Source organism: Phoxinus phoxinus, assembly GCF_949152265.1.
Source record: "Phoxinus phoxinus genome assembly, chromosome: 18".
In the NCBI taxonomy this organism is placed as follows: Eukaryota; Metazoa; Chordata; class Actinopteri; order Cypriniformes; family Leuciscidae; genus Phoxinus; species Phoxinus phoxinus.
Window position 1 is genome coordinate 10,321,360 of NC_136893.1, and position 19,930 is coordinate 10,341,289.

Consider the following 19,930-nt stretch of genomic DNA (forward strand, 5'->3'; position numbering starts at 1 on the left):
TCAAGTAACTCAACATACTCATCCAGAAGACTGTTTATGGCAACATAAAATAAAATTATAGGTAGTGGTACTATATAGATACCAGCAGCAACCATAATAAAAAAAAAAACTCAAATGCCACCCAGAATTTGTTTGTATCTACTGAGAAATGAATTGCTTGTAATTAATTATGCACTTGTATTTATATTGCTAGCTACAGTTAATAACATGTGATATGAATAACAGACTGTTTCTTTTAAATAATAATTTCTGTTAGAATAAACTTATTTAATTGTACTACAGCTTCAATAATATTAGAATATAACCTACTCAAAACACTAGTTGACCTATTGTAAATGAATATTATGAACATTTCTCAAATCTGACTCGATTTCAAAATGAACAATGTTTAACAATTACAGAATAATAGAAAGCTGAAATGATAGCTGCTCATTTGATCTGCAGCCTGTTTGCCATTTGGAAATATTAGGCAACTAATCCATATTCATGTTGGGTGACACTGACAAATTAGAAAGTGACGGTTATGCCTGACAGCTGCGGGTTCACTGCAGTCTCTCACTTCCCCTTAACTAACCTCAGTCTGTTAGTGGTGATTTTGAAGTGACAGAAAATGACTGAAATTCTACTAAACTAATGAGTTTGCAGTCTGAACAAATTAGGACCTGTGAGATGTTCAGTGGATTTCAAGATTATGTTTGATGTCTTCCTTTGATCTGGTCAACACTGGTCAGCGTATGAACACATACCTGTCTAACATGGCAGTCATTTTAATGAACGTAATTCTCCCCTCTGGGTGATATGAGTGTGTTTGTTTTAGTCATAAAAGGAGCTGTCACCTTTAAAAGATCAGACTGACTTTGTCATGTCATGTTTAGATTTTCTATGACGATGCCTCTGATGGCCAGGCCTTAACTTCAAAAGATTCAAACTCGAGAGAAACCAGAGCACAAGTCACTGTCAAAAGGAGTTACATCACAAGACACTGTATTAGGAAAACACTATGATATACTTGCACCATGTGGACAACTCGAAGCATGCGACTGGAGTTGACAAAATTAGCTCTGTTGCAGTGCATGTGTGGTGCTGTGGCAAGCCATTTAACATTTATTCATTAAAAATAACTATTTATTATGTTACTAGTACTTATTTTAAAATCACTGGTGGTAAGTAATCAAATAGTGACTGGTATATTTTTCAATTTCACTAATAACTAGATATTAGTACTTCAACTGTGACTAATTCAAATATTAATAGGCCTTTTTGCTACTAGTCATCTTGTGTAAATAGCAACTAGATTATATTTACACTATCTAAAAATAGCAGTATTTTCTTTGCAATAAGTGTAAATAGTATTTACTAGTTAGATGTTATTTATACTTATAAATAGTGGCAGATACTATTGGCACCTCAGTGTTGTTGTACATTAAACGTATGGAATAATAACAGTGTAAATGATTATATTTATTAAAATTATTAAATGGATGCTGCTTTATTGGGTCAATAAAGCCCTCCCTACACCTAACCCTAACCAATAAACACTTTATTATTAAACACTTTAGTACAACTTTTTGAATATTTTCTTCATTATTGAAAATAAATGCCTTTTCCGATCTGATTTGTGATAGGAGAAAAGTTTGGCAAAAGGCAGCCGAACACGGGTCGATTTGCGTCAGAATTTTTTTGCCACTCATCTTACCTATACACCAGGGTTTCTCAAACTCGGCCCTGGAGGGCCACTGTCCTGTCCTGCACAGTTTAGCTCCAACACTGATCAAACACACCTGAACAAGCTAATCAATGTCTTCAGGATCACTTGAAACTCACAGCTAGGTGTGTTTGATCAGGGTTGGAGCTAAACTGTGCAGGACAGTGGCCCTCCAGGAACGAGTTTGAGGAACCCTGCTCTACACTATTGCTACTGTTGACGTCTTCAGAAATTTTGTCTGGGCCAACCAGATTCCAGTGGGCGGAGTTACTGTAAATAGCCTCTGCCAACAAGGTGGGCAATTTGCACTTAGTTTAAATAGACACTCCATTTGTTACCAGTGACAATTGAATAGTTAGTCACTATTAGGATAATGTATTAAGTAAAGGAATGAGTAGTATGTAATAATTACAAGTGACTGATTTAAGAAATACTAATCACTAAATATTCAAATTGAAACTTGAAATTAAAAAAATACTAGACAATACTGGATTACTTACTAATAATTAAATAAGGTACTTTTAACAATGAAAATGCTACAGTAAGGATGCTGCCTTCAAGTGCACAAAGAATTATATTGTGAACAGTAAAGCCAAATAACTACACTTCAGTTCAAAATTAATGATTTTACTTAAATTAATGAACTTTTTTGTATATAAAGAAACCTGTGAAGGTTGGTGATTAACTTTACACCATTCACTAAAGGCTTGCTTTCAGCTCACTGATCCATAGGTTTCATCCATACTATTATTTATATTGTAGATCAATATTCCTGCCATGTTTCAACAGCTCGTGTATCATGTAGAATTCAGAGTTTTCCACTTGTAAATATAACTTCAATTTGTCATCCTGTGATCGAAACTCGTAATTACGATATTTCCGACTCCACTTGAAGGGCACATAAATGCTATGACGGCTTGCCACAGTGGTGGTGGGTTCTGAGTCGAGCACACGCACCCGCGCAGGAACGCGCACTTTAGAACACGGGTTCAAAGCAGGTGCCAGCAGCAACAATGTAACAATGTAACAACGTCACAACGAAAAAACAAACGTTCTAAAATAAATGCTTTCCAGGTTTGACAGCGTATAAGGCATGTGGCTGCCATAATCCTGTGTCGATGATGGGTGTGATCGTGGTTGTTGAATAGGCTACGAACACACACAAACAATATGAGCAAATCATAATTCCACCTACTTACCCGAAATCCTGATCCATAGATTTGAAAAAGAATTTATAACTGTTGACCGGACGGTTATTAAGGACATTTTTAAAATCCGCCAACGTGACTTTTTCCGGAGGAACCGTCAGTTTCACTAAATAAGGGGTTTCTTCTTCGTCGATATGGTATATAATTTTGGTCTCCGCCATGAGTAGGCTCATATGGGTAGGACAATCATTGACAGAAGAAGGAGCAAGGGTTGCAGCAGCGCGATACAAAATATATTTGTAGACTATAACTCGTCAAGTGTCATATATGCGTTATAAGGCGACATTGCTGGTTGCCGGTTTCACGTAGGCAAACAAAAATCCTGGTCTTGGACGGAGCGAGCGGTTCCAGGCATTATCGAAGCTTGCGTGTCTCTATCACGGCGTCAATGTTTCTCTCTGATCGCCAGTAAAACAGGAAGGGACGGTTCACATCCCTATGAGCTGGAGTTCAGGATATTTCACCATTTCAGGTTTCTAGTGGAGGTAGGCTGCTCTCTAGCGGCAGTCAGAGTCCGTGACAGTCAATACACTGAGGGTGTATTCACACCAGGAAAGTCCGATAGTTCACTTGCTTTGGTCCGGACCAAATATTTTTTTTTGTTTTTTTGTTTGGTACGGTTCGCTTTCACACTGCTCTTTTTGCAAGTGAACCAAAATGTGTAAACAAAACCACACGTGTGCTAAGGTCGTCCATTCATTGGACAAGGATTCTCAAGTAGGGAAATCAGGAAGTGCAACAACAAAAAAAGGCTCGGAGATATAAAAAATATAAAAATAAATGAAAAATAAATTTGGAGATATTTCGTAGGCTACTGCAATATTTGTTCTTTTACTGTCTCGTTATTTCGAAATAATATGTGTGCGTGCATCTGTAAATCCGGTGACACGTGTATTGATTTTTATTAATAAACAAGTGTTTTCTCTAAAAGTGTCGACTCGGCTGCAAAGATGAAGTTGACGATCGCCATCTCCGTGAGAACGCGCTTAGAGAGAAATGCACATAAATAGGCTAATGGCGCGAGTCATTTCAATGTTAAGTCAATGCAAAGACGCGTTACGCGCGTAAAAAACGCGTGTAACGCGTCTTTGCATTGACTTAACATTGAAATCACTCGCGCCTGACGCGCTATTCGCGTCCGGTGTGTGGGTGCAGTAAGCCTAATAATGGATTACATAATCAGAGAGTAGCCTTTTTCTTTTTTCGTTTTGAATTATTTCGTTTAAAGACATTTCAAGCTTTGTGTATTTGATGTATTTGTCATGTCTGTGTGAGGCATACACTGAGATTCGTTAAGTTAGGATGTGCTCAGTTCACGTGCAATGCAAGTGAGCGCGCGGGCGCCTCCGTTATATTTGTTTCGTCGGCCTATTCATTAAATAAAGGCAATTGGTTGATGAAAAATTTATTAAAATTAAGATACAATTTATACAAAACGAAATTCACTTTAAAGAAAGGCTTTCTATAACAACTTCAACTTCAACGGTCAAAATCATGTCTGACCCGCTCCATGTCTCATATTGCGAATCCTATCTCGGTCGTGCTGTTCACTTTTCATAAATCAACATAAATGAAAAAAAATAAAATAACATTATAATATTTTAATAAATATGAAACGCGCTTTTTTAAATGGCTACAACAGTATAGTAGGCCTACATATCCTACTCTCTATTTGTAAAAATTTCTGCACATTCATTTAATTTAGAATTTTGCACACACAAGTTGAAAGGCATTTGTTCAAATCAAGTTCACGGATAATTGTGCATGCATTTATTAGCCTAATCATTATGATACTAAAATCCTAACAAATAGGCTATGCTATGTACAAAAAATCAGATGAGTTCTCTCGAAAAATCTCTCGTTCACGTTCATTGCATTAAAAGTGATTCGTTCAGCGTTCGGCGAAAATATGAACGCGTTCAGTGAACACGTTCATGCACAACACTGCCAATGATGCACACACGACGCGCAGAATGACGCGCAACAGTATCGTGTGGCCAGACAGCGCGCCGGAATGGAATCCTCTTTCGCACTTGAATGAACAATATTGGGTTGATATTGATATTGGGCCGATATTGGGTCGGTTCATGTTCACATCGTAAACGAACCGTACCAGAGTTCGTTTGGAACCGTACCGAGACCACCTCTTCAGCTGGGTCTCGGTTCGATTGTTTGGTCCGCACCAGAGTTCGATTGCTGTATTCACACCTGCCCAAAAGGTCCGCACCAAGGGAGGAAACGAACTAGAGTTCGATTCAATCGAACCAAACAAGGCAGGTGTGAATACACCCTGAGTTGCTGTGGCTCTGCTAAACCAACCAATAGTATGAACCCCGGTTTCACAGACAAGGCTTTAACTAGTCCCAGACTAAAATTCTTTTTTTTAACTGAAAGCAACTTGCACTTGCATATTGTCTCAAGATGCACACTAGTAGGCCAAGTAATTATTTTTTCACGTTTATGAAAAGGCACGTTTATTAAAGATATGTCCTGATTGAACTAGGCTTCGGTCTAATCCTGGCTTAATCTAAACCCTGTCTGTGAAACCAGGCCTGTATATCATAGTTCTTACATATAAGTTTAGCCTATACAACGCTTAGTTTTCAAACGCTTTAGGAAACAAAATTGTTGTCTGTATGACGGTACACTGACAAAACATAAAGACCTAAGGTCATCGTTGTTATAGATTTAGATATCAGGTACCAAAGAAATGTTTGTTTGTTTGTTTGTTTATTTATTATTGAGAGCCAAGCAAATTGTACAAACAAGAATACGTGAGGGGTTTATAGAGAAAGAAAGAAAAAGCAACTAATATGTATAATGTTTTTGTAGGCTACATATTAGTTGCTATATTCAACAGGTGCAGTTTGCATATATTGTAAGTTTTTTCTTTTTCATATTGTTTCCAAATGTTTTAATGTATATTGTTCAAACATAGACATTTTCCATTCCATTTGACTTTATGAATATAATAACAAGCAATTATAATAATTTAATCAAATATAAATATTTGTATTTCCACCCGATGAGAAACACCTTCTCATCACATCAGCTTCTATAAAACTAACAATCGTCAGACAATCGTGTATACCACATTCCCAAAATAAAAAAAGACTCGTTTAATTTTTATTTTATTTTATTACAATTTGAATACTGTATTTGAATAGAACAGAGAAAATAAAATGAATTAAAATAGCATAAAATAAATATAGCCTATAACTATTACCATTTTAGAAAATATTTCTATAAATATATGACTATATGGTGATTAAGAATCTTTTCGCTAACCATTTATTGGAAAAGGTTAAAAAAGGGACATTTTCTTGGCCTATTTTGAACCCTGTATGTGAAAGTGCCAAAGCCACAACAACATCTAATACTACAATCAATATACAATATACAGTATATTTACATTTAATATGCCACATTAATAAATGGCAAAGTAGCAGGCCTAAATGAAAGAAGTCTCCATATAATGCAGGAAAAAGGAGTAGTTAATAATAAACACTAGTATTATCATCAGTAACACTTTATAAGATTCATTACTTAAGAATGAACAAGAATGAACTAATGAGCTAAGAATGAACAATACATCGTCAGCATTTATTAATCTTAGTTAATATTAATTTCAACATTTACTAATACGTTATTAAAATCAAAGGTTGTATTTGTTAACATTAGTTAATGCACTGTTATAACAGCTGTATTTTTATTAACTAACACTAACAAAGATTAATAAATGCTGTATCATCTAAAACATTTTGGCCAATTTATTGCATGTTGTTTGCAGCCGCCAACTCCTTATAAAGAGAACATGCTCAGAAGACAGAAAAGTGAAATTAAACTACACAAAAGTACAATGTTCTGTAGTTTTGTGAGCATGAAAGTATCTCCAGTTTCAGACATTTGAGTCGTTATATATTTTTAACAGCAGGGGGCAGCTCAGTCCTTCCTGTATTCCTGAAGTTATTTGGTGATTGTTTAGGAAACGCGTACAAAACATGGCGGGCCTGCCAAAAGTAATACAAACACCAGGCCCGAGTCTGAGTAAAATAGAATGAAAGAATCCGGCTAAACTCAATGCTCACATTCTACAACTTACACTTTGCCTCACTTACACACGACAATTACATTGAGCTTACTGTACGTATTGAACCTAGTGGGGTGCCGTATTCTGACTGGCTGTGTCAATCAAATCAAGATTTAATTAATCAAAACTTTTTTTAATTCTAACTTTTTTTTTTGAGGGACATTCTTCCTCTTTGCTCAGTTTGTATACATATTTGCCTCATGTAATGCACTCAAAATAGTAACATTGGATCTTAACGTTTATTCCTGGGCACTTTGACAAAAAGATGAGGGAGATAATGTAGCTATATAAAGATTGAATCTTAATTACACAAAATATTTCAGAATAAACTTTATTGTACATTGGTCCTCTATACAAACATGATCATGTACTGCCACTTTAAAGATAAATGTATACTCCAGATCATTTAAAAACTACTGCATAAATGCTTCATAACCTATGTAAATGAGAATTACTGACCAAGGAAATAGGAAATATGATGACGAAAAATGCTCATATTGCATTAACTGTAATAAACTGCAACTGTACCCTCTAGTCTACATAATGCCGTGAAACAAAGAATGAAAAAAGACAATGGACCAAAAAAGTCCTGGTCAATAGGACTCAAAATTCCAAGTAACACATAGATACACATCAGCATAGCACAAACAGTACATTTAACTGCATTTGAGGTTCACTTGTGCACCATCTTTGACTATTTAGACCTGAAGCCACAGCTATTTGTTTGCTTCCTGAGTTTTATAAGTAATTTTTATTCAGATTCAGACACTTACAGTGGTTTCTACCACACAAAGTTTTAGAGTACCACCAAATGCTGAATTCAGCAAATTGCCTTAACTTTAATTCAATAGATTACCATTGTGAAACCATTATGGTACATTGCGGTTAAGTAAAGGAAATGATTTCACTTAAATTGACTTACCAATATCAACTGAATTTGAGTATTATAAGATCATGTAAGCATTAATTATGATGTAGAAAGACAGTAATTCCATTCCTGTTCTCAATGTAAATGTAAAATCCTTGAATCTCTTTTCAAACAGTATACCCTGGACCAGCCAGCAGCTCAATAAGAATCACTTCCATGACATTCTCTCCATTTCTTTGGGTGAGAGAGAGGAAGAAAGAGAAATTTTGAGTAAATACATCACAATTCATCTGTCCGGAATGAGATTCACTAATTGAGACCACATTACCTCTGTTGAGATCAATAACTTTTGGAGAGGGATAGTTGTTCGCCTCTGCCATTCCTTTCATTATGTTGTTCTTGTAGTCTAAAGAAGAAGAAAAAAAAACAAGGATTTCATCAATAAAAGCTGATGTAAATATGAAGATATTATGAAAAAGTGTGATAAATCAGACTTATTATTATAGTATGTATATGTCAGATGTCCGTTAATGGGCCCCATTGACTTCCATAGTAGAAGAAAAGTAGAAAAAAAAACATTTCTGTCATCATTTACTCACCCTCAAGTTGTTTCAAATCTGTATGAATCTGCTGATTACAAAAGGAGATATTTTGATGAATATGGATAACCAAAAAGTTGATGGGCCCCATTGACTTCCATAGTATTTTTTCTACTATGGTATTTTCTTTTACTATGGAAGTCATTGGGGCCCATCAACTGTTATCCATATTCATCAAAATATCTTCTTTTGTACAGATTTAAAACAACTTGAGGGTGAGTAAATGATGACAGAATTTTTCTTTTTGGGTGAACTATCCCTTTAAGTAAAACAGTTTGAAAAATGATGGAAAAAATGTGGTTGCGCTTACCCAGTCGCAAGTCTTCCTGATTGTAGGGTTGCAGTTCAGTGGCATCGAGCTCAATGGACGTCCTGCGACCACTTCCAAGTAAAACAAACGTTATGCTTTTCATGTATTCGCAAGTGTAAAATTATTATTGTGTTTCTTACTTTACTCAAAAACACTGAAGAGGTTTAAAAGTATATTTTCCATTCTTACCGCTCAGACCTTCGAACCTCAAACTCAAGCCCTGAAACAGATATTACATAAACGGTCCAAATAAATTTCAGTAAGATCCAAGCCTATAATCTCTAAAGTATTCATTTTATTCAGGCAGTTTGCAGTTTGACTAAAAAGCCATATTGGTTTCTTTTTCTTGTTTATAAAATCATCCACATGATCCTACCATTCTTTCTGCAGTGCCTCGTGGTCATAATGATGCCAATGAGCATTAAGAGAAGAAGCAGGAAGATTGCCAAGATGTAGCCCACTTGGTGCAGGAGATGAGTTTGATTCTCAGGCAGGATTACATTGAGGACGTGAGGTGCTTCCACCATGTTCTTATCTGCTCACCAAGGACAAAATGGAAACATGAGAGGACCAGATGTATGAGAACTCTTAAATATCTGATATTAAAACACTTGATTATTTTATCCTGTACTAAGAGCCAAGAAACAAAGCAGAAAAGCCTAAATTACTTGTTTGTTTTTCCCTTTTCACCCAGGCTTGGCAGGCGAGAAGGGAAAGGGACCAGGTTTCATGTCAGAATGGCCAAAACAGGCATAATGAGTTACAGACCTGATGTCATGCCGCAGCAATGGAGAAAAAAAACACAAACCACCAGAAAGGAAAGCGATAGTGCAGGCGGAGAGAAATACCACCACTTCATGGTCAGTCTGTCTGGAGACATTTTCCATTTATTTAGTGCATCTAAACAGAATTTAGATGTAATCTGCCACGGTCTCTGGGATTGCACGTCAGTAGTGCTCTTAAGACCAAATACACCAAACAAGCTCACTGTTGTTTGTGTGTTACACATTATTGGGAATCTTGTTTTTGGCTTAAAGGCATACTATGCAGTTTCCGTTTTTGTCAAACAGTGACCCCTACAGTTGCTGTGGAGTACTTGTATTTAACGTTACTGTCGTAAATACCACTCACGCAGAGCCGTTTCTGCACTCACTTGACTCTTCCGACCACGCTTTCTTTGTCGACTCTGCCATGATTCACGTCTGAAATGCCTGCTAGTGTCTTCCATAGAGGCTGCTTCATATGTTGTTGATGTATGTGACGTCCTGCCGTAAAGCAAGTCGTGATTCTCGCAAGATTTGGCGGGGTGCCACCTCTCAAACCTGCATTGCTGGTTTTGCCAGCAGCGTGTGTGTCCCCCCCGGGATTATTCGCTCTACTACAGTGTGCCTTTAACATCCTTATATATATAAATACATAGCAAAATATGAACATTTGGTAATATTTACAGATATTTATGTATACAGTTTATATATATATATATATATATATATATATATATATATATATATATATATATTAGGGCTGTCAAAAGATTAATCGTGATTAATCACATCCAAAATAAAAGTTTGTTTACATAATATATGTGTGTGTACTGTGTATAATTATTATGTATAAATACACACACATTCATGTATATATTTAAGGAATAATTGCATTTATATACTGTATATACATTTATATAATTTATATTATATATACATATTTTATATATAAATATAACCAATTTTTCTTAAATATATACATGATTGTGTGTGTTTTTATATATATAAATAATTATACACAGTACACACACATATATTATGTAAACACAAACTTTTTTTTCTGATGCGATTAATCGCGATTAATCTTTTGACAGCCTTAATATATATATATATATATATATATATATATACTGTATATACAAACATATCTGTGAATATATATATAAATATTTAAAACCTTTTTAATTTTTTTTATTTAAGAATTACCAGAAGGTCAAACAGACAATACACTAAATCTATAAGATAGATGACTGGCATTGCAGCATCTTTTTCTACTTAAAGCGGACTAGGGAATTTTTTTTTACACTTTACAGACATAAGAAGATGTAATTCTAACACGGACCATTCTGCCTTCGTGCTTTCATGTTACATCGTGCCAGATGTTGTACAGATGTGGCTTTTCATGTCGGAAAAAAGCCCATTGCCAATACAAGATGGGGAATATTGTCTGAGCAATTTTGGTAAAATCTGCAAACCCCAGGAGAAAGCAAGACGTTGCTGTGACCTTTTGTGGGGCTGTAATAGTTTATGAAGTGAGCTCAGCCATTGCTAAGCAGAGGAAATATGAAGCAGTCTTCCAATAAAACCTCCCCCACCTCCTTTATGACCTATTGACTACACTTCTGTTAAAAACATTCACTCGTACAAACTCATCTTTACAAGAGTTGTGTAACACAAGCGGCAGGGACACAGCCAAAATGACTGGAGTGAGTTGATCTGAACAAAGACTAAAGGACAACGCCATTTTAAATAGCTCAAAGAAGAAAAGAAAACAGAGAAAGAGAGACGGAGAGATTGCAGACTGCAAACTTCCCACTGTAGACTGGAGAAGACAAAGCAGCAAAAAGTAAACAGAGAGAAAAGGGGAGGAAGTAAATATAGCCCAGTTCTCAAGCAACATTCCTCCCCCAACCCCAAATATGCATGTAAAGGGAGGAGCAATGGAGCTGATTAAGAGAACACAGACATACATGTTGAAAGCATAAAAGCTAGGAAAAGCAAAAGTGCTTTATTTCTAAATTAATTTTCTTTAATTCCTTGATCTGGCATGCAACACAAAAGGGAATGATGCTAAAAAAATTTGAGAATCATCATGCAACCAGATCCAGATCCATGCCCACATACAACTTCTGGCCATAATGACCAAAAACAGAGGGAAAAAACCCATAAAAGTGATCCATATAATCAATGTGTGCATTATATTTTCCTGCACAAAATATAAGTCTTTATTCACTGATAAATAATCACCTCAAATCTAGGTTTCTTCCAGATACAAAAATGGTCTGTCAACATCATAGACACCAAAATGGCATTGGTTCAAAGCTATCATATGACTTCAGAAAGACTTGGAATATACTGCACAATTTGTATAGACTACTTTTATGGTGATTTTTATTGGATTTTGACAACCCTTGGTCACTTTAATGGCAACAGCTGCATTACAATTCTTCGAAAACTAATAAATTAAAATAATTGACACCATACAGGTTTGAAACAAAATTTGAGTAAATAATGACATTTTAAAATAAAAAAAGGTGCAACAAATAAAATACTTAAATCACATAAAAATATTCTCTTACTTGGGTCATCAGCAGGAAGGACAGGATGTGAAGGAGTTTTCGGTGCTTCAGTGGAGGAGCGCGCAGGAGGCAAGGGCTGGATAGAAGGCCCGACGATCACCCTGAAGATTCGTCTTTCATGTAGGCCACAGTAGTGATGGTGAAGGTGGCAGGAATACAGGCCTTTATCAGAAGGCTGAATGTTGTGGACGCTCAGGGAAAAATCCCCAATGGAGAAGGCATCAGTTGAGATGTTCATCTTATTCCGGAGAAAGAGCGGCCCGTACTGCCGGTTCTCTCCAGAGGCATACACGTCAACGAGGCGGTCTGCTCGGTCACGGGTGACTCCAGGAGCCTGCCAGTCCCAGTGGACCACCTGCTGCTGCCCCTCGTCCCTCTGACTGTCCGTCCACAATTGTCTGCGGTTCACACACGGAAGCACAACACTCTTCCCCACCAGAACCACGAGCACAGTTTTATCGCCATCCCAGATACGCTTTTCCTTTCGAGCTGCAGAGATTGACTTTATCAATGATATATGCTTTTTCACAGCTCAAGGATGCATATCAGTGATTTAAAGCAAAACTGTCCTTTTTTCCGATGTTATACTTGTAACACTTCCTATTCCAGTTAGTGCAGAGACAGTTACAACAAATACATTATCAGATTAATTTCCTCTGAAAAGCATTGTGACTCATTCTCTGGTGCTTATTAAAACATTTGTTTAAAATTTGGGAAACATGTTTGGAATTCATCATTATGTTTGTACTCCATTGGAGGCGCAGAAATTACACGGAAGTATGGACGAAATGTATGGAAGTATGGAAGCCCATTTCCACCTCAAAGTAAAATATAAAAAAGGTGAAATGAAGCCATATTGTGAGATATAAGGTCATGTTGTGATATTAAAAAGTAACATTGTGAAATGTAAAGATATAATTGTGAGATATCCATGTTCTAATCTAAGATATAAAGTCACAACTGAGAAATAAAATGTCTCAAATGCATGAAATAAAGTCAGTTATGAGATGGAAAGTTTCTTACGTGATTTAGTGACGTTGAGCTGGATTTGAATGGACTGGTGGACCTTGCAATAGTGGTGATGTAGGTTACAGGTATAGATACCTTTATCATTCACATCCACATCTGCACAAACAAAACAGAAACACAAGAATAGCAGGTACTAAATATCACGAGCGAAAGAATCAAAAGAGGGATATAGACATGGTTTAAAAAGATGAACCTACTATTAATAACTAGTGAGAAGTTTCCATCGCTGAAGGCATCTTTTGAAATCGTAATTCGGCCCCTGTTGTAGTCGTTGTACAGGCGCTCCGTTCCCCCTGAGAACATATCTAAAATGCGCTCCACAGTGTAATCGGGTTGGTTCTGGATCAGGTCCCAGTGCACGACGCGCTGGCGGTCCCGAAGGCGATCCTGCCTCCAAACCATCCGCTGGTTATGACACGGAAGAACAACATCTGACCCGGCTGGAACAGTAAGGTTCCTCGAATCCACAACCACACTCGGCAGGCTGTTTTGTGCCCAGGCTAAAAAAAGTACACATCCATGACATTGCTTTATTCATTTGAGTTTATATAAACAATACTGGAGCACTGCTATCAAATAATGTCCATATTTTGTTGCTCACTCACCACATGGTAGGATCAAGGCAGTCCAGACTGAAACGAGAACAACAACACAAGCCTTAGAATTACTGAAGGTGTAAGTCATATTTACTGAGATCACCGTAAGATAGAAATTTGGCATCTGTCCTGTTGGCGTTTCAACCACCAAAATCTGCTCAAAATCACTTTGTATCGACCAGGGCTCATATAATGTGAATACAGACTTAGTTCTTAAGCGTAAAATACTTATTACTAAATGTTTTATTTGCTGCTATGCCAAAACAAAGACATTTTGCAGAAAAAAGCAGCACAGAGGATCCATTCATTCCCTCTCAGCAGTTAGGCCAGAAACCCAGAAGATAAATACTGATTTTCTGAAGGCCTCTGAACAACCACCACTAAAAGTACACAGCAAAAGTTGTCTAAGAAGAAATAATCTCTCAATATGTGTGTGTGTGTGTGTGTGTGTGTGTGTGTGTGTGTGTGTGTGTGTGTGTGTGTGTGTCTGTCTTTTTTCTGTCTGTCTGTCTGTCTGTCTATCAAGAAATAGAAAAGGTCAATGACACAGCGATTTGTGAATTGCTAGTTCTTTTTTTTTAAGTGTCTAAACAAGAAGTCACAAGCAGCATTAAACCCTGATGTGTCTTGCCACATTAATAGGGTACAATTAACTGAATACCTATGTATAAACAGTGTTTCCCAATCCCTCAGGATTTTGTGAAACTGGTGGGTGGACAAAGAAAAAGTCTGTGCATTGACTTGTGATAGTGTCTCAGTCAACATTACACTACAATACCACTACTACTAATATTCCTACGACAGTAATAGTATTTTTGTATTTTGGTTTTATTTTTGTAAAACAAAAGAACAATAATTGATATATTAAATGTATTCAAGTTGTTTATTCCCAGGTCCAGTTTTAAACTAAACAGAATTAAAAAGAGAATTCATAAATATAATAATCACTGCTAACTTTCCATGACAAACCAGAAAAGCAACATCATCGTTTACTATTGCTGATGCTGCAGAATCACAGGCATTGACTCTTTCATGACTAATAAATATGACAGACTTTAGTCAGAGTTAACTCCTAATTTAGCACAGCACAACAACACACACTGTGTTTAAAACAGATCAAGCTGTACAATTTAAAGAGATGGGGAGGGAGGGAGTTTACAAAGAGAGAAAAACAAAGCAACGAAAAGATTTTAATCTAAACAGTACTGCCAGACATATAACATAATAAAAATAATAATAATGATAACCTGACAAAACAAAAAACGAAGAGTTGGCAGGATGCCAGCACGAGACGTTCTGCAAGACTTAAAATAATAATGTAGGTCTAATAGATAAAAGTTGATGTACAATACCAAATTTAATGTGAAGGATGCAACACAGAAGACAATATGCAATGTCGTGTAGGAAAATGTCGAAAAGGAAAAGTTCAAAGAAGTTAAATTAGTACAAAAAAAATCGTTTTAACTACTTACTGAATGCCACTAGAAACATGTCCGAAAAGTTGAAGATAATTGTTAAATCTGGTGCGCGATGAAAGCGTGTTTTTTCAAAGGACTGTTACCTCACCTCATATGTTCGTCGACCAGCGACAGAAAACAAAACCTTCTGCTCGTCTGGACCACTAGCATGCGCCTCCTCCAGAATATTAGACATCATGAAATACTAAACTCTCTCACGTTACCTGCAAAAATGTCTTAAATTTACACCAATTTTAACTTTTTTGCACACTTTTTTTTTTTAATAAACAAACAAACCTGAAAGCAGGATTATATCTACATAATAAAAATGTATACGGGTAATAAAAATATCAAACAAAAAATAAACTTTTTTTTTTTTTTAAACATATCCATTTTTGATACATATATAAAAGCAACTCTAAACTATTTAATATGTATTCTTATAATTTATGACCGCAGTATTTATGACATCATATTAGTTGGAATATTTGCACTTTCATTTATTTAAAAATATATTGAATACATACAGGTACGTTAAAGTGCTATATAATCAATTATTAATTATTAATAATAAAATAAGTAAAATCCTGTAGTTAACTAAAATAACATTTGAACATTTTTTAAGTCTTCAATACTTTTATTATTATTATTATTTTAGTAGTTGGTGTGAATGAGGCCTGTCTTGAGACTCAGAACAATATTTCAAAAAATATATATATATATTTTGTTTAATAAAAAATACTGCAGTAGACCATAGACAGTATATAAGAGCAGTAGACACAGAGATGATCTGCTTCGCCCTAGTGGTGACATGAGAACATTGTTTCTGAAAAAAATAAAAGGTAGACACGGAGATGATTTGCTTCACCCTAGTGGTGACTTGAGAATATAGATTCTACAATAAACATAAAAAAAAACACAGCTCAGAAAACGGAGATGGGTTTTATTTGAATCATTCACAAAAGGGGATATGAGCTCTTAAACAATGCACAGCACAGAGAGGTGAGGCCTTTTTATTGCAGGAATAAGTACATATGCATGACGAGTCTGTGAATTTCAAGTCACGGTTTCGCTCCTATTGATAGTCAGCATAGTATTATGAAAAAAGTCACAAATATTTAAAATGACACAGATATTGATTTTATATTAATTTCTTTTAGACCGACCCAGTCTGACAAAGACTTTGGGTGCTGTCCATTCACCGGGGCCTTTCTTCAGTCCAGCTCGTCTAACGATTCGGGAAAGATCTTTCTCAAACTTAGCCTGTAAAAAAAAATGTATGGTATGCATTTTTAATTATAGTACTTGATTATGTAAAATGTCCACTCTAATATGTACAGACGTTGTTAACTGTATAATTATAAACTAATTGCAATATATACCGGTATATATATATATATATTATTTTTTTTGCAAGCTAGATATGAAACATAACTGACCTGTTTTTTCTTCCTCCTGCCATCTTTCACCCTCCTCCTAAGGAACTTGGTCCGTTTTATCAACTTCTTGTATTTGTGCCTGTTCATCTTCCTTCGTCGGATCTCCAGCACATTCTTGCAGTTCAGTGGTGTTGAGCTTTCCCCATCCTCCAGTAATGGCAGCACACACGGAGGCAGCACCATGGATTTTCCCACAATCTCACCTTCTTGCAGAGACGGAGAAGCCTCCAGCAATGGGGGAAGAGAGTAGCGCAAAGAAAGCCAGCTTTCCAAGGGTGAAACTGATAGTTTACGGGGCACAAGAACCTCCTCTAACTCTGGCTCAAGAGGTGTCCATAGTTTGGGTGGAAGTTTGTTGTCAGCAGCTGAAGTGAAGCATCTATTTGTATAGTGAAGCGTTCTGAAACGGGTAGAACGACAGTGTTGAACAGCACTGCATAACACCTGGCTCTGGTTCTGCAATGAACCTGAAAAAAAGTATAGGACATTGAACAACAATTATCTAAAAAAAAAGTGTTAATGGTACAAAATCGAATACGCTTACCAGACACTTGGGAAAGCAGGTTCAGCCGTGAAACCACCCTTGGAAGAAACATGGTTTATAGTCCTATGGCTGTTGCACCTTCAAGAGCATCATGGACTGAAATATACAAAACACACAGTTGTGTAGCTTCAAAATTAGTGTTTCTTTAACCACATGCACTTTCATGTCCCAAGGGTTGATTTTTACAGAATGTAACATTTTATTTGCTATATAAAGGTCACATTACATCTTAAAAACATTTTTACAAAGCATTTATTTATTTATTTGCTTTTTTTTTTTTATTCTCAGTTTTTTTTACTGAGAATATACTACACTTTACATAACACTTTGCAGTTCACACTAGAGGAAGGTCTTTCATCCAAACCAGTAGCAACTGTTCGCAGGCTTCATAGCTTAAAACGATAACTGTCTGTTAGTATCGCTGAAAAAATGCAAGCAACAAAACCCTAATAAGTATAAAGATACTAATACATCTGTAAACAAGTAGGCAACTCTTATGCTCATTTTAAAAGAAAAATCCCATCAGATTACATACCTCGCTAGTTCAAAATGTTCAATGTGACTCTATCTACTTCCGGTCCATTTAATTATTGTGGTTCCTCCTGCAACAAATGTAACATCCAAAGGGTTCCGACCTAGAGTCAAATCAAATCTGCTATTTCATTTAAAAGTCTATTATACGATCAGCATGGTTGTTTTGCGAACCTTAAAAAACATCACATCAAAATATGGTAAAATATGAACGGACATTTTTTGTTATCATTCCTTAGCGTGGATAAAAATGAATGGAAATTGAAATATCCCCCAATATCCAAAATATCTGTTTAAAAAAACAACAACAACAACAATATAAATTAGATTTGTTTTTATAAAACCATTTCTAAATCAATGTAGCATTTTAACATTTTAAAATCATTTTAAAAACGGGTAACGTTCTCTTTCTGACATCTTGCTATTTTACTTGTTTCTCCTAAGGATGGCGTGGTTTCCCAACCATATGCGTAGAGTTGATCACAAATACTGTGCGGTTTAACTTTGTTTCTGTCTTTAGTCTATATGTTATTTTGTTCTGTTATTTTGTCCAGGTCTAGGTCTTGCATTTTTAGATATTGAGACTGTGGTGTTGTACTGATACAATGTCAAACAAGCCATCCATTCGTTTGTTTGTGAGAAGAAAAAAAATGGTTAATTGAGATTAAATAAAGTAATCAAGCGATTTATTACTAAAGGGAGTACTACCAATTTTGGAGGCCCCACTGGGATGTTTATAGAGTGGTTCATCTTCTTGACCAGCAGAGCCCCATCCTGTAACATTCATACTGACCTACTAGAGGAACCACCTGGAGCTCGACAACGACGGCCACCAAAGAGATTCACATATCAAAACTTTGGAAACTCCTACATGCCACAGTGTGCAAAATGCAAGAAATTACTTTAACCCACACCCCATACACACATGGACACCAAATATGAATCCTTGGGTACCAATGTCAATTTACTACTCTCAGCCCCCACTTATTGTTATCCAGTCAAGGAAAGAAACTGAATGAACTTTCACTTAAACAGGTCTCAGATGGCATTGCAGGACTGTAATGACACACATTGCCATCATACCTTCACTGACTGCCTTAATTAATTGCAATTAACTTGTCAAACAAGCGACTGTTGCACTCACACAGGATAAACGGTTGTTAGGCTGAGAGAACAAGGACTGTTCAAAGTCAAGAGAGCATGGACAGTTTAATGGCCTAACAAACTAATGAAATTAACAATTTGAAACTTTCCTTGGAGCATTTTTTTTGGGAGGCATCGGTCTGGATATAGGAGTACTTTTTGCACTTGAACTTGACTGTTTCCTGTATGGACTTTTTCCTCATATATGAGTTTGTACTGAGTTGCATTTTCTGAATTCTGAGTGGCAGTTAGGAGTTGAGAGTTGCCATGACGACTGCGCATCCTCAAACACCACAGAGAGGACCACTGGTTTGTCTCTCTCACTCTCATTTAGGGAGTACTAGTACTACATAGGCCTAAACATGAAACTCATATCCTGTATAACTTAAGCTGGTGACACCATAGCACATTCCCTGCTTATGCAATAAAAACGGTCTGTTGCATGACCTGTCTTTGGTTGATCCAAAGTGTAGAACTCTGAACATGAAGGTCGTGAACTGTCTGAACTCACTCAATCTGCAGGAAATTTGGAACAGAATCAAAGACCAGGATATCTGAGTGTCAATATATTTTATATTCCCTTGGAGAGACAAACAGCTTAGCTAATATTAGATCCATGCTGTCTCATTTGTGAATATCTTAAGCCATGTCATTAAAATTTGTGTGGCCAAAAAAAGGCATATGACCAGAAACCCCCACAGAACTGTCATCACTGTAAAATAACTATAATTATCTTATACTGTAATAATCTTGTTGTTTTTATAAGTCTTATATTTAGGAGTTTAAATTTAGCACATTAAATGTTCCTTGTTAAAATAAGAATTAAAATGATAAAAAGACATTTAAATAAAATTAAATAAACAGATCAACAGATTACTGTAAGACAAAAAGTGCAGAAGTGTGATAGTTTCGCTATCTGTAAAGGTAAATAAACATCTAGAATAACTGGTCCCACAAGATGTCAACATGTGTCTGCAATAAATATTTACTGTCAACCCTTAACATGAAAACAATAGAGACCTTTAGTTGTTTTTCTATTTCTATTTATTATTAACCAGTGGGTATCTT

General features: G+C 36.0%; 3 protein-coding genes across 13 annotated transcripts in view; all 3 read right to left on the reverse strand.

Moving 5' to 3' along the window:
* dvl1a (dishevelled segment polarity protein 1a) overlaps positions 1-3,361 on the reverse strand; it is a 31,809-nt gene extending 28,448 nt beyond the window's left edge. For 5 of the 9 annotated variants that reach the window (XM_079588742.1, XM_079588743.1, XM_079588741.1 and 2 more), the window contains exon 1: positions 2,905-3,323. In XM_079588742.1, coding sequence (XP_079444868.1) covers positions 2,905-3,086 — 182 coding nt within the window. In that variant the 5' untranslated portion in view covers positions 3,087-3,323. Of the gene's footprint in view, positions 1-2,904 lie in introns of all 9 variants that reach the window. The other 4 variants (XM_079588744.1, XM_079588748.1, XM_079588745.1 and 1 more) reach the window with 3 other exon arrangements.
* Positions 3,362-7,285: 3,924 nt separating this feature from the next.
* On the reverse strand, positions 7,286-15,420 carry mxra8b (matrix-remodelling associated 8b). 2 transcript variants are annotated; one of them, XM_079588920.1, is made up of 10 exons: positions 15,221-15,356; positions 13,758-13,784; positions 13,350-13,652; positions 13,147-13,248; positions 12,124-12,612; positions 9,157-9,315; positions 8,970-9,000; positions 8,781-8,851; positions 8,200-8,277; positions 7,286-8,105 (listed from the first exon to the last, which is right to left on the reverse strand). In XM_079588920.1, exons 1-10 carry the CDS (start codon positions 15,237-15,239, stop codon positions 8,080-8,082), a joined length of 1,305 nt encoding a protein of 434 aa, XP_079445046.1. In that variant the 5' UTR covers positions 15,240-15,356; the 3' UTR covers positions 7,286-8,079. The 2 variants fall into 2 exon arrangements, with proteins under 2 accessions (XP_079445046.1, XP_079445047.1); XM_079588921.1 differs by having other exon boundaries at positions 7,311-8,105; positions 15,315-15,420.
* Positions 15,421-15,862: 442 nt separating this feature from the next.
* On the reverse strand, positions 15,863-18,771 carry aurkaip1 (aurora kinase A interacting protein 1). Of its 2 annotated transcripts, XM_079588501.1 has the most exons (5): positions 18,513-18,771; positions 17,724-17,790; positions 17,189-17,284; positions 16,645-17,111; positions 15,863-16,468 (listed from the first exon to the last, which is right to left on the reverse strand). In XM_079588501.1, exons 3-5 carry the CDS (start codon positions 17,238-17,240, stop codon positions 16,352-16,354), a joined length of 636 nt encoding a protein of 211 aa, XP_079444627.1. In that variant the 5' UTR covers positions 17,241-17,284; positions 17,724-17,790; positions 18,513-18,771; the 3' UTR covers positions 15,863-16,351. The 2 variants fall into 2 exon arrangements, with proteins under 2 accessions (XP_079444627.1, XP_079444628.1); XM_079588502.1 differs by lacking the exons at positions 17,724-17,790; positions 18,513-18,771 and adding an exon at positions 17,553-17,712 and having other exon boundaries at positions 16,130-16,468.
* Positions 18,772-19,930: the final 1,159 nt, after the last annotated feature.